This window comes from Lutjanus erythropterus, chromosome 4 (genome assembly GCF_056507025.1).
Source record: "Lutjanus erythropterus isolate fLutEry1 chromosome 4, fLutEry1.hap2, whole genome shotgun sequence".
NCBI lineage: Eukaryota > Metazoa > Chordata > Actinopteri > Lutjaniformes > Lutjanidae > Lutjanus > Lutjanus erythropterus.
This window is the reverse complement of record NC_139320.1, coordinates 10670967-10687468: the sequence shown is the minus strand read 5'-3', so window position 1 is coordinate 10687468 and position 16502 is coordinate 10670967. Positions and strand designations below refer to the sequence as shown.

General features: G+C 38.1%; 1 protein-coding gene across 1 annotated transcript in view; it reads left to right on the top strand.

The window, feature by feature from the left end:
• Window positions 1-16502, top strand: part of sik2b (salt-inducible kinase 2b) — a 65667-nt gene that overhangs the window by 34601 nt on the left and 14564 nt on the right. Inside the window, exons 5-7 of the mRNA XM_084716942.1 lie at window positions 7250-7374; window positions 9934-10057; window positions 15310-15536. Coding sequence (XP_084573068.1) covers window positions 7250-7374; window positions 9934-10057; window positions 15310-15536 — 476 coding nt within the window. The remainder of the gene's footprint in view (window positions 1-7249; window positions 7375-9933; window positions 10058-15309; window positions 15537-16502) is intronic.

Sequence of the window (16502 nt, the reverse complement as noted above, 5' to 3'; positions counted from 1 at the left end):
AATGAAATGCACAGTGAAAGCACAGTAACAGGCTAAAACTAGGATCAGGGTTCTAAATTTCTTTAAATTCTTTTAAAAAATATCCCAAGAATGACCTTTTTATTCTTGCTTTTTAGTCGCCTGGATCCTTCCTTGCTTTTATCAGTCTGACATCAGTTGGTTTCATTTGGACTTAAATTCATTTTATGGTATTTTTAAGTTTTTTTGGTCACCTTGTTACACCTTTGGCACAGGCTTTACATCATACACATGTTAAAGCTTTAGTGTTAAGTTGATAGTCAATTAGTGAAAAAAAAAAATTTGTTGTCAAATTGATCAATGTTTCAGTCACTTTTCAACCAAAAATAACAAATATTTGCTGGTTTCAGCTTCTTAAATGTCAGGATTTCCTGGTTTTCTTTGTCATTTATGATAGTAAATGAAGAGTTTCTGGGTTTGGGCTGTTGGTTTGACAAAAGAAGTCATTTGAAGGCATGACTTTGGGTTGTAGCAAATTGTAATGAGCATTTTTCACTTTTTTTTGACATTTTATAGATTTAACGATTCACCTTTCAATCATGAAAATAATTGGCACAGTATATAAAATTAGATTTAAATAGGGATGCACCGATGGTCTGGCCAAAGACCGAAACCGGACGGTTTTCAGCGTGACCGGCCCTGACTGTAGTGTCACATATCCGATTCTGTGCCTGTCAGTGACACGCACGTCTTCTGCCCGATGGTTACGTCATGCGTGCAGCAGACAAACTGACCGTGACATCACCACAGCGCTGATAACAGCTACACTCACTTAGACACATGCTTGCATGAAATTGGTGTCAGCGACAGATTCCATCAGAAGAATAAAGAGAAGACAGAAGACAGACAATGAGACAGAGCAGCTGACAAAGTCACAAAACAGCCATAAACTTTGTAGCTCTTCATGCTAATGTTAGCCAGCAGCAGACTGCTGTTCACAGACTGACAGTTCAAATCTCACCTCCTGTTCTGGCTGAAGAATAAACAACCTGTGTTGATGTGTCTCCTCAAACGTTTTCTCATCCAGACTCGCAAAGTTTTACTGCAGCAAACTGTTTCACCGTGTCTGTCTCTGGTTTGTTTACATCTGCTTCCACAGCAGATCACGTGAAATCGCGTCCTGCGAAATCCCGCAAGATTCCATGATCTTGTGAGATCGCATTCCCCCTAATTATAATCTTCATATGTAAAACGATAATAAGGCCTGGCTGTAACCTGGAGGACTTTGGAGACAATATAAAATAATATTTAATGAATATTTAATAGTGAGTGTTTTATTATGAACATGCAATTTCTTTTTTTTTTTCAAAAAAAAAGTTGCAAAAATGTTTGTGAATGCTGTCAGTTATAGTTCTTAGAAAGACTAAAAACAGGAATCGGCCTAAATCAGAATCAACAGGTCAGACCCTTAAAAAAATCGGAAATTGGAATCGGCCAAGAAAATTTAAATTGGTGCATCTCTAGATGTAAAGCACTTTGAGCAATATTTTTTATTTGTAGCACACATTTTAAAGTTTTAATATTAACTCAGCCTTCTGCAAGATTAGAAGCAGAAAATGCTCACATTTGTTAACCAGTGAATGTTTGGCATTTTTGCTTGATGAACGACTTAAACAGCTAACAGCATTCTCTTCCTTGATAAATCCGCTAATCATTTCACCACTCATCTGATATTCATGTCCAGAAACTGCACTTATGCCTCTGGGGTTTTTCCTGCAGCCCAGTGATGTCTGCCTGCTTTCTAAAGGCCACCTCTGGTCAGTCAATGGAGCTTAACCAGGCAGCGGTCAGTCAAAGAAAGGTCATGCTCACGGTGGCTGCAGAGGACAGAGGAACAGCAGCGGCGGGGGGTGCCCTTCATGTTTTCACTTCAAACGGCCTTTTTACGTTCAACATGACAGACTGAAGGGTTTGGAAAGAGACGAGGAGAAATTACAAAAACAACAGCGAGTTGCTGGATCAGAGGAGCAAAAACAGCAATCTTGTGTGAGAGAACCACTTTCAAAAACTAAAACTGACATGTTACATTTTCTCATGTTACCTAAATGTTTATAGCTTCAACAACTATTATTTGATTTGAGTTCAAACCATCCACTAAGTGATGTCACTGGAGGTGAATGAAACCCTAAAGGTATTTCATGCTCAATTAAGTGATGTAGAAAGTACAAACAATCTCCAGATCATTGACACCTGTTGCAGAAACAGTTCCTAATTACTTTTTACATAATAATAATAGAAACAAATGGAACCACAAGGGTGGGACAGTATATACAAAAGAGAGAGACTTGTTTGCTGGTATCTCTTCTTCCTAGTAGTTGTTCCTTCATTATCTGTAATTACAATGAGCAGCACTGTTCACTTTTTTGTATAAACATTAAAATTATAACACACAGACGCACACAGTCTATCTATTCACCTCTGTGTTGCAGTAAGTCTAGATGTAATGAACTAATGCACAATTTATAAATGATTGTCACAAAGAACTGTCTAATTTTTTAAGGGTCTTAAGATCATAGTATGACCAACAGCTCTGGAACAGCTTCTGTCAGCTGCTGATTCCAAGGTCAAGAATCAGCTCTGAAGCTCAGTGGGAATGTTTGTGAAAGGGTCATTCAATAAATTGAACTGCTGACATATCAAGGTCATACAACATGATCACAAAACCCTGCAACTCAAATAAAGCCAGTAAGAAGTCCTGCCCACTTATTTGCAACATAGACCATAGAAAAGTTGGTGAAATTATTTCAATATGTGTCAGTACTTATTTTTAAACATTTGCAGCACATTTTATCAATAATAATGATAATGATCATGTTGGTCACTATAGCATAGTCCCTTAATTCAAATGTTGCTAAATTCTGATTGGTGCTTAGAAGTGCATGACATCACCTTTTTCCAGAAGAGTCCCGCCCCCTTGAAAATAGTTAGAAGAGCACCGAGAACAAAGGTATGTCTCATGTGGACTTAGCAGAAGTGTTTGAACTTTGGCAGAAAGTTGCATGTTTATGTTGGACTTTGCTCATGGTTTCTCTGATTGAGAAAGTAAGTTTTCAGGGCCTTTAAATCTTATCCATATCTGCCTGTAAATAGCTTGTCTAATTATATATTAATTATTATGAATGTAATTATTAATATAAGACCCAGTGCTTAAAAAATACTGCCAATCTCATTGTTAGTAAACTGCAGTGAGAGAATGGAAAGATTGACAGGTGTAGTAACAGCAACTATGGAGGGCGTGGCTTAGCAAATGGTCAGTTGTGCAAATTTGTTTTATTGCTTGTGAATCAAATTTTTCATTTGTAAGAGGAAGAATGCATTTCTCCTTTCAAAAGTTAAAGTCTCATTTTAAACAGTGAAATGTTTTTTTTTTCCAAATGAGGGAAAGAGGTTTTGGAAACCTGGGGCATACAAGGATAAAGACAAGGAGAGAGAAAAAAACTTTCTAGGTGATAACAAGAGTGAGACAAGAGAGGAGAAGAAACAAAAGGAGAAAGAGAGGCTGAATCCAGGGCAGTACATCCTGAGCTGCAGCCAGAACTATATCAATGCTCACATCTTATTAGAAATGACACAGTTACATTTTTGACTGGTGGATGCTGTCCTCTTACTGCAGCATGATGATATCACTCATCATTTCACACAGTTTTATAAGCCATTTGCTGGAGTGTATTCCAGTGTGACATGTTTAGGCTAATATTATGCTAATACCGTTGTGTGCGACACACACAGAACCCCCCACCCCACCCTTCCTGTTGAGCTATGAGTGCTGTTAGTAGCCTGCAGCGTGCCGGAGCGTTTGACGTCAACCAGTCTGCTCAGTATTCAGCTCCATGAAATGGGTCACAGCTTCTGACGATAAACCAACTGCACTGCTCCGCTCTGCTGTGCTGTGCCTGCATCTCACATCTCACCTTCACAGCAGCATCAGACAGTAAACATACTTGTTATAAACCCCACTGTGGCGCTCCGCTTTACCCTCCACTTTATTCAGCCACACCTGCTGCAGCTACCTGCACTGCAGTGATTAGATAGCTTGAATACATGCACGCACGTACATGTGTCAAACCTGCTATTTCCCTCCTTTTCAGTTGGAGTTTGCACTGCGCTAATCTCTTGCACCTGATTCCTACATGCATTTTCCAACAAACTAGATTTTCCTGCACCTTTTTTCTTTTCTGTACAGTCAAAATACAACATGCAGTCTAGGTTCTGCATCACTGTATCATCTACAGCCCCATTTTTAAAGTAGTTTTCAAGCATTCTGCCTTCCCCAGATGAAAATAGACATTGCAATCACAGTATACAGTACACCTCTAAACCATTAGGCATCCAGGCAGCCACACACCCTAAATCTTAGTGCTGAAACAAATAGTAAAATAAAGCAATATTCAATGGATAAGCTCAATAATTTAAGTTATTTATCAAAGAGACATGACATATTCATTGCATCCAGCCTCTTAAATGGAGGATTGGCTGCTTTTGTGCTTTACAGACTTGCTTTACAGTTACTAGTTTATTAGGTACACCTAACTAAAACTAATGCACTCTAATCCGGTAGTCCTGGAATAAATTCTGCCTTCATAAAGGTTATAATATTAAGTTTTTGTAGAGGTTGAAGATCAAGGTCACTGTGACCTCATGAACACAATATCTCAGGAACACTTTGAGGGAATTACTTCAAATCTGGCACTGAAACTGGACCCTGTTACTTCCCAGCAACTGAGCCAGGCCTTACAGCAATAACTGCAATCATATTACACCTGTACAGGATTTGTAGCATACAGCTGTTAAAAATAATAACATATACACACACATTTTTTAATGCAGTGCAGGGTCTGACTTTAAGGGTTTTTTTTACTTGCCTTGCAGAGCAAGTACTCAAATCTACTTGCTCCATCTAAATTTCTACTTGCCCTGCCTAAGAGCTTCTTTTTCTGGCTGTGTGGTGCATACTTTTGCTCACAACTTATTAACTAAAATCCATTGCCTGTTGACTGTATAAGACACTACACCTCTCTTTAGAGGGCAGTATTTATTAGCTATATTTTAGCCAACAAAGACGGGATAAAAGAGATAAAGAAAGCTTGTTTTTATTTTGTTTGTAGTATTATTATTATTATTATTTATATTATTATTACATGTTCAGTAAACAGAATTTGTACAGATCAGTAAAATGTTTGTGCTTTTTCACAGTAAATAAACAGTACCGGTTACTAGGGTTGGGTGATTGGATGAATATATCGTCTATTGACGATTGCCTTTTTGACCGAATTTTAGGGCAATATTTGTTATTTCATTTTGTTAATGGCGTGTGAGAACATGTAATTTCTAGATAGTTTGTGATAAATAAATGACAGGGAAAAGCAGCAAATCCTTACATTTAAGAAATGTTTGACATTTTTGTATGAAAATTACTGATTTTCTTTCAACTCAGTAATTGACGAATCTTTGCAGCTCTAGTCTGGTTTGCTTGTTTGAGAAAACAAGAAGATGACACCTTGTGCTCTAAGAAACTCACATTTTCACTGTGTTCTAGCATTTTATAGGTTGCAAAAATAATTTTAAATATAAAAAAATATATATATTGATCAGTGACTTAAAGATATTAGATGTGAGATGCTGTGTTTGTGTGTCAGGACACAATCTACAACCAACTTTATGACATTTTCAGATTAATTGCTAATGATCATGATTCAGAGCCAAGGGAAGAAAAAAGGAATTGGTTACACATTCTTACTGTCTCACACACACTGCTTCGTCTCTGTGTATGTCTGTGTGTGTGAACCCACATCACCTCAGGCCCCATTATGTAAGACAGATTTTTTTTAATCAGTGTTATTTATTTCTTTTGCAATATATATTTTCTGTTTATGTAACTGTTTCGAATTATGGAAAAAAGGTGGGGGTGGAGGGTTCAGTAAGCCTGACTGTCTGCTACTCCTGTTGCTGCCAGGTCCCATGACACTATCACAGGGTTCCACTGATAATGGACTAACTAAGCATGGAATTATTTACTTCATCTATCATCTATTGATTCAGTTTGTTTATCAGTTAATCATGTTGGCCATGATACCACCGGTCATAAGCTGAAGAGACTCCATTTACAAAGATAATGAGGCAGCTACAACCATGAAATTGTCATATATCTAAGAAGATTCTTTGATAAATTATGGAAGAATTATAAATCAATTATCAAAATAGTGAGTAATTCATTTTTTTTGGATGCACTAATTATAATGATGTCAGCACCAGAAGTAAGAATGAGAAGCAATTCTCGTAAAGCCAAATGCAGAGAGTAGACAAAGGATCATTTACTGGAGAACATTTGAGAGGGAAGGAATGATACGAACTAATAGACGAAAAAAAGGCCCTGGCTGAGTAATTGCAGCTACGCTAGTTGGCTCAGTGTAATTTGGCAGATATTACTGCAGCTTTTAGTTGGATTTTAATGAAAGGCAGACATGAACTCCTCAGCAACTTGTGTGTAAGTTAGATTTCCCTGTCTTGTTCCTCTGCAGAGTCAAATCAGAGTTTTAGTCACTCTACAGACAACCAATCAGAGAGCAGCATTGATGACCTCATGTCAGTCTCCTGGGGAGGTTACCTCATACAAAAGCTCATTTCCTCAACGTACAAATATGTGGATCACATATTACATTATGCAAAACCTGCAGACCCCATGGAGACCCTTAGAAACTCTCAATCAGAAAGCATAACCCACCTTTGTTCTGAACATTTTCTTTGACCACTTTAGCACGTCGATCACTGCAGCTCTATTGTAGATATTCAGCATGTGCCTAACCACTTCCCTTTCCACAGTCACAAGTAAAGCTTTGGTAGGCAGTTTATTTTTGGCATCAGTGAGCAAAGCTTTTATAATAATCTTTAAGCATAACTCAAGTAGTCTTAGAGGAACCTTTTTTTCCCCCTGTTGGTGGTTTTAGAAAATCTAGCCTGTCATGAGAGACTGGCCAATCAATTGGGAAGATAGTTGAGTCTCTCTCCCAAAACATCAGTATTTGGCAACCTGGGAATGAGCCTCTGTCAAGTATGTTTCTCCCTCCTCAGAATCCTTTCCTACTCCTCATTGTAATATATAAAGTTAGTGCTTAGGTTTTTGCATACAGCAGCATGTGTACAGCAGATTGTTGAGGAGTCTTAACAGTTTTAACAAACTTAAATGTTTGAAATTATTTTAACCTTTCCTGTCCCTGTATTTTGCCCTGTGTAGATTTTGGATTCGGGAACTTCTTCCAGCCTGGGGAGCCTCTGGCTACGTGGTGTGGCAGTCCGCCTTATGCTGCTCCAGAGGTCTTTGAGGGCCAACAGTATGAGGGTCCACAGCTAGACATCTGGGTAAGACATCTGAATGTGTGAAGTAGACATTTTTTTCAAAATTAAAATAATTAAACATGCATTGAATTCACATGTTGATCTCTTGCCTTGAGTGCAATTTTGTTTACTGTTTAGTAGGGCTTTACAGAATTTTTCTTTCTTTGCCATGAATTTCAAACAGCAAAATTAGTTTTACCATACATATACATACATATATATATATATATATATATATATATATATATATATATATATATATATATATATATATATATATATATATATATATATATATATGTATATATATATATATATATGTATATATATACTCAAAAATCACAAAATACTCTAAGGCACTCTCTTTTAAAACAATTAAAATGCCTTTATTGTCACAACATGATCATGTTGAACCTTAAAACAAACATTGACATGTTTTGACAGCAAGACAGGTCAAGGAATCTTTTGACTCCCAGACAAGGGCTTGATGCCAAAATGGATCACAGTTTTTGTTTTAAGGTCCAACATCACCATGTTATGGCAATAAAGGCATTTTAATTATTTTTTCAAAGAGTGTCATGGAGTTTTTTTTGTGATTTTCAAGCACACATGTATCCTAACATCAAGAGCACTTCAAACAAACTCAATAGTCCAGGAAGCGCTCCTACCCAAACAAAAACATAAAATGTCATTGTTTATTTTTTATCAATTTGCAAAATGCAAAGTGAGCAAACAGAAGAAAAATCAAATCAATATTTGTTGTGACCGCCCTTGCCTTCAACACAGCATCAATTCTTCTAGGTACACTTGCACACAGTTTTTGAAGGAACTCAGCAGGTAGGTTGTTCCAAACATCTTGGAGAACTAACCTCAGATCTCCTGTGGATGTCAGCTGCCTCAGATCCTTCTGTCTCTTCATGTAATCCCAGACAGACTCGATGATGTTGAGATCAGGGCTCTGTGGGGATCATACCATCACTTCCAGGACTCCTTGTTCTTCTTTACACTGTAGATACTTCATAATGACATTGGCTGTATTTTTGGGATGGTTGTCCTGCTGCAGAATAAATTTGGGGCCAGCCTCAAACTTGCAAGGAACCTCCACCATGCTTCACTGTTGCCTTCAGACACTCTTTATTGTACCACTCTCCAGCCCTTTGGCGAACAAACTGCCTTCTGCTACAGTCAAATATCGCAAATTTTGACTCATCAGTCCAGAGCACCTGCTGCCATTTTTCTGCACCCCAGTTCCTCTGTTTTCGTGCACAGTTGAGTTGCTTGGCCTTGTTTCCATGTTGGAGGTTTGGCTTTTTGGCCACAGTTCTTCCATGAAGACCACTTCTGGCCAGACTTCTCTGGACAGTAGATAGGTGTACCTGGGTCCCACTGGTTTCTGCTAGCTCTGAGCTGATGGCACTGCTGGACATCTTCCAATTTCGAAGACAAGTAAGCATAAAGTGTCTTTTCTCTGCTGCACTAAGTTTCCTTGGTTGATCACTGTATCTGTGGTCCTCAGCGTTGCTCGTTTCTTTGTGTTTCTTCAAAAGAGCTTGAACAGCACATCTTGAAACCTCAGTCTGCTTTGAAATCTTTGCCTAGGAGAGACCTTGCTGATGCAGTATAACTACCTTGTGTCTTGTTGTTGTGCTCAGTCTTGTCATTGTGACTGACCTGTGACATGAAACTGTCCTCCACAACCTCACCTTGGTAGCAGAGTTTGTTCCTCACCCAGTTTTAAGCCTCCTACACAGCTGTTTCTGTTTCAGTTAATGACTGTGTTTCAGCCTACATATGAAGTTGATGATCATTAGCGCCTGTTTGGTATAATTGGCTAATCATACACCTGACTATGATCCTACAAAATCCCTGACTTTGTGCAAGTGTACCTAGAAGAAATGATGCTGTTTTGAAGGTAAAGGGCGGTCAAACCAGATACTGATTTGATTTAGAGTTTTCTTCTGTTTGCTCACTTTGCATTTTGTAAATTGATGGAAAAAAACAATTAAATTTTATAATCTAGAAAGAATATAGCATATATCTTTTGCCCTATGCTGTGTGCACGTCGGCTCTGAGGCTTTGAAAATAATCAAATAATTACTGGCGAAGCTTTGAAACCTAAAAAAAGATATTTGGGACAGCCGTAACATTTAGTTTACTAAGCCACAGGAAATCAGCTGATGCAATTCATTGTGAGAATTATTATCTAACAGTGGAAACAATGTCTGGATGAGTAAGTCAGCAGCTTTTGTTCCTGTCATATGTTGCTCTCTGGTTTCCCAACCACAGTTTTTAACCAGCCTATTGCAATCATTTGCTATATTTTTGCATGTTTCTGTGCAGGGAGTAAAACTAGCACCAGCCAAATGCTGGTCATATATATATATATATATATATATATATATATATATATATATATATATATATATATATATATATATATATATATATACATATATGTACACAGTATACAGTATGTGAGTTTGTGAATACAAACAAAAATCTTATTTACATCCCGACACCTCTGATTGATTTATCTGCTGCCCTGACCTTGCTCCATGTGTGTGTATCTTCTCATGTTGACAGAGTATGGGGGTGGTGCTATATGTACTGGTGTGTGGAGCGTTGCCCTTCGATGGGCCCACTCTGCCTGTGCTTCGACAGAGAGTCCTGGAGGGAAGGTTTCGCATCCCCTACTTCATGACTGAAGGTAAGAGGAAACTCTTTGGGATATTAAACACATAGTAAGATGGAAGACAATGCCAACTCCCTTCCCTTGGTACCTCACATTCCTGTAAACTCACACACATGCAGAGTACTTGTGAGACGCCTTCTCGTCTTTATTATCATAGTATGTAGTCAAACTGAGGTGAAAATGGCTTGAAAATTCTTGTAAGAGATGATCACACTTTGCTCTTTGAGTCACCATACATACAGTAATGTTCTCTCTCGTGTGGCTGCAGCCAGTCTGGGGGTCATTTCATTAACGAGAGAACATTACTCTCATTTGAAGGGGATACAGTAAGAGACACTCTGTCATTGTCCCCTGTAATGTGTGTACGTGCGTCAGTGTGTTTGTGCATGTGCGCAGGCCGCAGGGTGAGTCAGGTTGGCTAACTGTCTCAAAGCAGCCCTGCTGTTAGCGGCTGTGCTAGCTAGCTGGCAGCAGATTAAGTCCAGAGCTGGAGCTGTTTATGTAACCTGGGGAAGAGCCAGTGACGCCTTCCAGCAGCTCGCCTGTCTGTCTCTTTGCGGAGAGACTCTGCCCGTCCGTTCGTACGTCTGTCTGACTCATGCTCTCTATCTGTGAGACATCTTCCTGTCCGTCTGTGGCCCTGTCTGTTTCTCCTGTCTTGTTTCTCTGAGCCCATCTGTAAGTCTGTAGCACTTTCTCCACGGGGGGTGTGCAGAGAGAGTTGACCAGATTTCTTTGCTTTTTCTGTTCAGGACCTTGAAACAATTAAGACATGAGGAGAATGTAGGAGTATAATGTCAGCTCCGTGGCCAAGCTGACACTCAAACCCGCCTCCCCACCCCCAGTCCAGCCCCTGTTCCCCGAACAAGGGGAACAGAGTGTGCCGATTTCTTCATCCATCTCATCTCCTCTTGTTTCTCTCATCGGCCAGCACTGTGGTGCACAGCAGAGCCTAACACCACTCAGTAAACTCTCACTAGAACATCTCAGTTCTGTCAACTCCCAACTTACTAACTTATTAACAACAGTAGATGTTGTCCTGTGTCTCCCCTGCTGTTGCATGTTGCACAGGCCTGGTAGGAAGTAGTACAGTAATTTAGAGTCATGTTATACAGAAGAAGAAACAGCCCAATCCCTGAGTTTGTATCCTTTACCTGTGCGTGACATTTGCAGCTGAAACTCATAGCAAACTTCAGGTTAGAGCATCTCCTGATATTTTCATAATTAATCTGTGAATCATTTGGTCTATAAAATGTCAGAATACCATAAAAAAATCTCTTTACAAGATCCCAGAGTCTAAGGTGATGTTTTTCGAATGGCATGTTTTGTCAGGCCATCTCAAAGACATTCAGGGAACAACAATATAACAAAGTCCCATGCTATCTTGACTGAGTATTAGACCGACATAATTCATCAAATATATACAGTGGAGAAATTAACATATTCCCTCAGAGTACAACAAAATAAAATTACCGGTAAGACAATTGACTTTATCCAAGACGAGGCAGTACATGCTGTACATTTGTTTGTTTTGCTTGGGACCATAAATTGATGCCTGCAAAATATGACCAATGGGAAAGGAGCATGATAAATCTTCATCTGAGGAGTCCAATATTAATTTTTTTTTTTTCCACTTGCCAAATCAGGTTAAAGACTAAATAAATTGTCATGATTAATCTAGGGCTACAACATATATAAAATGTCAGAATATAGTGAAAAATATACATCCCATTTTTTCAAAGTCTTTAAATGTGTCGTTTTGTTGGTCTAAAATGGAAAGATATTAAGTTTAATATGTTAATAAACAAAGAATAGTGGGAAATATCCATATTTGAGAAAACAGCAAAGTGAAAACAGCATTTTCTGCCATCTTGCATGAAACTTTTTTTGCAACTATGACTAATATCAAAATACTACTATATTAGTTTAATTCCTGTCATGCTTTTCATTAATAAATGTCGGCATTTAGGGTTATGGTCATGTTCACCGTCATGCACAATAATATAATTATTATGATCTGTTATTTTTAAGCTCTTGTGTCTGATAAAATCAGTGACATATATAACAAAGTCCGTCTACTGCATGGTTTTTAACTTCTCATAACAGAGTGCTTTTCTCCTGGTTGGTGCAACTCTACACCACTGGGACATTGTGAGTGTTAACTGGAATGGTTCTGTGGTTAAGTCATGGTGGTGTAACATACTGGCTAAGACCAGTGTGTCAGTCAATCAGCCAGAGAATCTAGATGGCCTCTTTACATAGTCCAAGCTTCCCTGGTGGTTACTAGCTTTGAAAAATGTGCTCAGCCTCAGCTGTTGCTATAAACACGGCTGCAGCAACGAGCAGCGCCTGAGTAACTTCTGGGTCAAACAAATTGTAGTGTATTGTGTTTGAAGCAGGTTGTATCTTAGCAGCTGCACAAGCTGCTAAGATGCCACAGCATGGTGTATAAGCGCAGTGAAGGGCACACTGGTTATGCACATAATGGGGAAAAAATGAGGTTGAAAAAATGTGATGTAAGCAGACTTTAGTAGATCAGCAGGACAACTGAGACAAATGTGAAGCAGGGAGTTAATGTTGACAGTCAGGTCCTTGGGCTTATGGACTGCAGGGTGTGTCAACACTGGTAGAAGAGCATGAGAATAAGGTGACCTGCAGAAGGATGCTAATGTGTCCAGAAGATTAATAGTTTGGATTATTTGAAGGGAGGTTGAACGAGATGCTTATTGTTGGTGTATTAGCTACAGAAGATGGCAGTCAGCATGCCCCATATACATGTATATGTATATGTATATGTATATGTATATACATACATACATATGTATATATATATATATATATATATATATATATATATATATATATATATATATATATATATATATATATGTATATGTATATGTATATATATATATATATATATATATATATATATATATATATATATATATATATATATGTATATTAGGGATGGGCATGATTAATCGATAATCGATAATTGATCATTAAGAATTTTGTCGATCACGTAATTTTTTTTCGATTTTTCAACAGTGTAAAACAGAGTTCATGTAGTGTGCGTCGAGAAAGCAATGTAATGAATTTCACTATGTGGCGGTAGTAAAATATCCCACCAGCGGGGGGCGATATAGCAGAGAAAACCGCCTGCGAGCTGACTTCTGCCCTGCCGCCGTATCTGAAGGTAGTAAACATGAAGCGTGCACGGCGAACAAATACAAGTAGGTTAAGTAAGCTATAGCCCAGGACAGTTACCACCGTAGCCTTCATGTAAACCTATAGGCCTATAATGTGTTATTGTTATGTGGGATCTCCCTCTCTCAGTTGTGCCTTCTGGCAAAAAAAAAAAAAAAAAGGTCAGCTGCGAGTCTACTTTGTTCTTTGATTAAATGACTATTAGTTAATAATATGATGTTTTATTTTTGTGTTTAAAAGAGGCGAAATGTAGCCTATTTATTTTGTTTTAGAGAATAGCCTACTGGCTCTTATTTTGTTAAGATCCCGAGTCCCGACGCCTCCGCGTAGGTATATTTCTATTGTTTAACAGTTGCACATTTAAATTGTAAATCGCGCAAGACGTGGACTAAAGTTCTCCTTAATTTATTATTATTTATTATGATTTTTATTCTGTCTAAAAGAGGCGGAATTGTATTTTGTTTGAGAAAATAGTACTGTCACTGGCTTTTATTTTGTGAAGAGTTTCAGCCCGACGCCTTGCGGTGTTTTGTTTAACAGTTGCACATTTAAACTGTAGCCTAAATTGTGCAAGAGGATTGTTGGATTAAATTGAGAAAAAACAGACTGCCTGTGGTATTTTTAATCATTTTTTCTATCAGACATTTCTTAATGATTAAATCGATAATTGATCGTTAATTCTCATGATTATCGATCAAAAAGTTTGTCGAAAATGCCCATCCCTAATATATATATATATATATATGTATATACATATATATATATTATGTTTGCCACTTTACCATGCCATCAGACAGCTTTTTATGACTGGGAACCACTGTTACAGAAGCCAAATATTGCGCTCTCTATTGCTCAGCCAGACTCAACTGATTTATATCATGCAGAACATGAGAGTTTCTGGTCTATGGCTGACTTGATCTGTTTGTTTGTTTGTGCTATTGTGTGAATTATGTGAATCTGTTTTAAAAAACCAAAAGTAATGCAATAACACAAACAAAGTCAGTGACAGAGGCGATAGACCAGAGACTCCTGTGTTCTGCAAGGTAAAAGTACTATAATAATTAGAGTGAGTGTGGAGTCTCGTTTCTTCGGAGAGAGCAATATCTGGGTTTTTTAACGATTTGCCGTACGAAAAGGCTAACTGCAAGATAAAGTTGTGATAATATTCTAAATATAGCGTACACTTAAACTGATACTGACTTTTTTAGATGGCTTAGATGACTTCTGATAAGTAACTCATACAGCTGACTCATACAACTTCAAATAATCCAAACTATCCCTTTAACTTCAACTCTTTGAAAATTGTAAAATAGCTAAAGTTTAATCATATTCATCAAAGATGACTAATCTGGGGCATATCTTTTTTGAGAAGTTAATTCTCTGTACCTTCTAAAGCTCCCATATTCTAAGAAAGCCTATAATTTTACAATGCACTTCAAAAAGTAGAACAACTTAAAGTCACTTATTACTGGTATATGAATCATGTTTTGTTTTCAGTTCAAATTAGAGCTCACTAATGACTAATTTCAAAAATATCCTGAAATCACACCTGTTTTGCTTTAAGACCATAGCAGTTGCAGGGTATGTGGGTAAAGATGCCGTGTGGCAGGCAGGAATGTAGTGCAGGCAGTAGGGGTGCAGGCAGGCTAAAGCGGCACGACCAGGGGAAGTGTAATCCTGTTAAGAACCCAGCTGTGTCTGACGTCAAACTCATCTAGCCACTAACTAGAGGTGAGGAGTTCTCATTAGGAGGAGAGGAAAGTAGAAAAGAGTGTAGACACACTGCTCAGAAGTGACGGCAGAGGAAACTGAGAAAGGAATTTAGCAGATTTTAAGCTCCTGAGTATTACTTCTGCCCCACTTCATCTAGGCTACTTTGATGAGAACTTTGTGGCTCAGTTTGCTTCATCATTGCATATACAAGAAATGTGGAGCATTATCAAACAAACAACTACTTACCTGTTTAAAAAAGTGGTGAATTGAAGCATTAAATGCTATAATAATATAAAAAACCCTTCTCACATCATCTGAGATTGTCTGTCCACATCTTCTCGCAGACTGTGAGCACCTGATCCGCAGGATGTTGGTCCTGGACCCGTCAAAGCGTCTGTCTGTGGCCCAGATCAAGGAGCACAAGTGGATGGCTCTGTACGCTCCCGTTCAGAGGCCCGTTCTGTACCAACAGCCTCTGTCTACTGAGGGTGAGGCGGGCGTGGGAGAATACAGTGAACAGGTCCTACGCCTGATGCACAGCCTTGGCATCGACCAGCACAAGACTATAGAGGTGAGGATGGAGCTGAGGGGGGGTGAGTTAGCTTTATTAATTCTGTGTGGAGAAAAGCGGTGAAGGTTAAAGGTCAGACACCAGACAGTGGCTATGCATAAATATACACATGCAGAATTTCTTTACTGTGTGCATCCAAGCAGAACGATAGGTGTGATTGCCCAGCAGTGCAACTAAACCACATATAAACTGATAAAAGTTAGAAAAAAACATGTTGAATAAAGTCCTCTTTTTTGTTGCAAATTTAGTCATGTAGAGGCCCCAGGCAAACCAAAGCATGGGGCCTTCCTTGTGCCTTATCTTTTCCCCAGTCTAGACCAGCCAGTGGGGGAAAGTAACAAAGTACCATCTGTGAAATGTTTATTTTTTCCCAATAATAGATATATACTTTATTCATCCAAATGGAAAATTGCTTCATTACATCACCAAAGTCACAGATGAATCACAAAACAAGCAACAAAAAGACACTCAAAGAGGTAAACTGTAAGAACATTGAATTATAAAAACAAAAATAATTCAAATCTTGACAAGAAACTGATCTAAAGCTTTAATTTAGGACCATACTCCAATGATAAATGAAACTGGTAGCCCAGTGCTTAATTTATCACTAAAATTATTTTACAATATTCAGCAAAAATACATTTTCCAATCACATTATCATATGTGATTGGAAAAATAAAATGAAAATATAGTCACTATTTAATTGAAAACATATTTTCAAGCTCTTTATGGGTGTAATGAAGAGGCTGTGATTTATATGCAGTTTGTTCTATGTCCTGTCTTTTCATTTAATATATTCAATTTATTGTATTTTTAATCTACATCTTGCTCTTAAGCTGCTGCAATAACCCAATTTCACACAGGAGAAAGAAATAAAGAATTATCTCAGCATATGTTAAGAGCTGTCACAGTTCATCCAAACTTAGAGGAGTCCTCCAGTAATAACGTCAATTATAGATACCACCA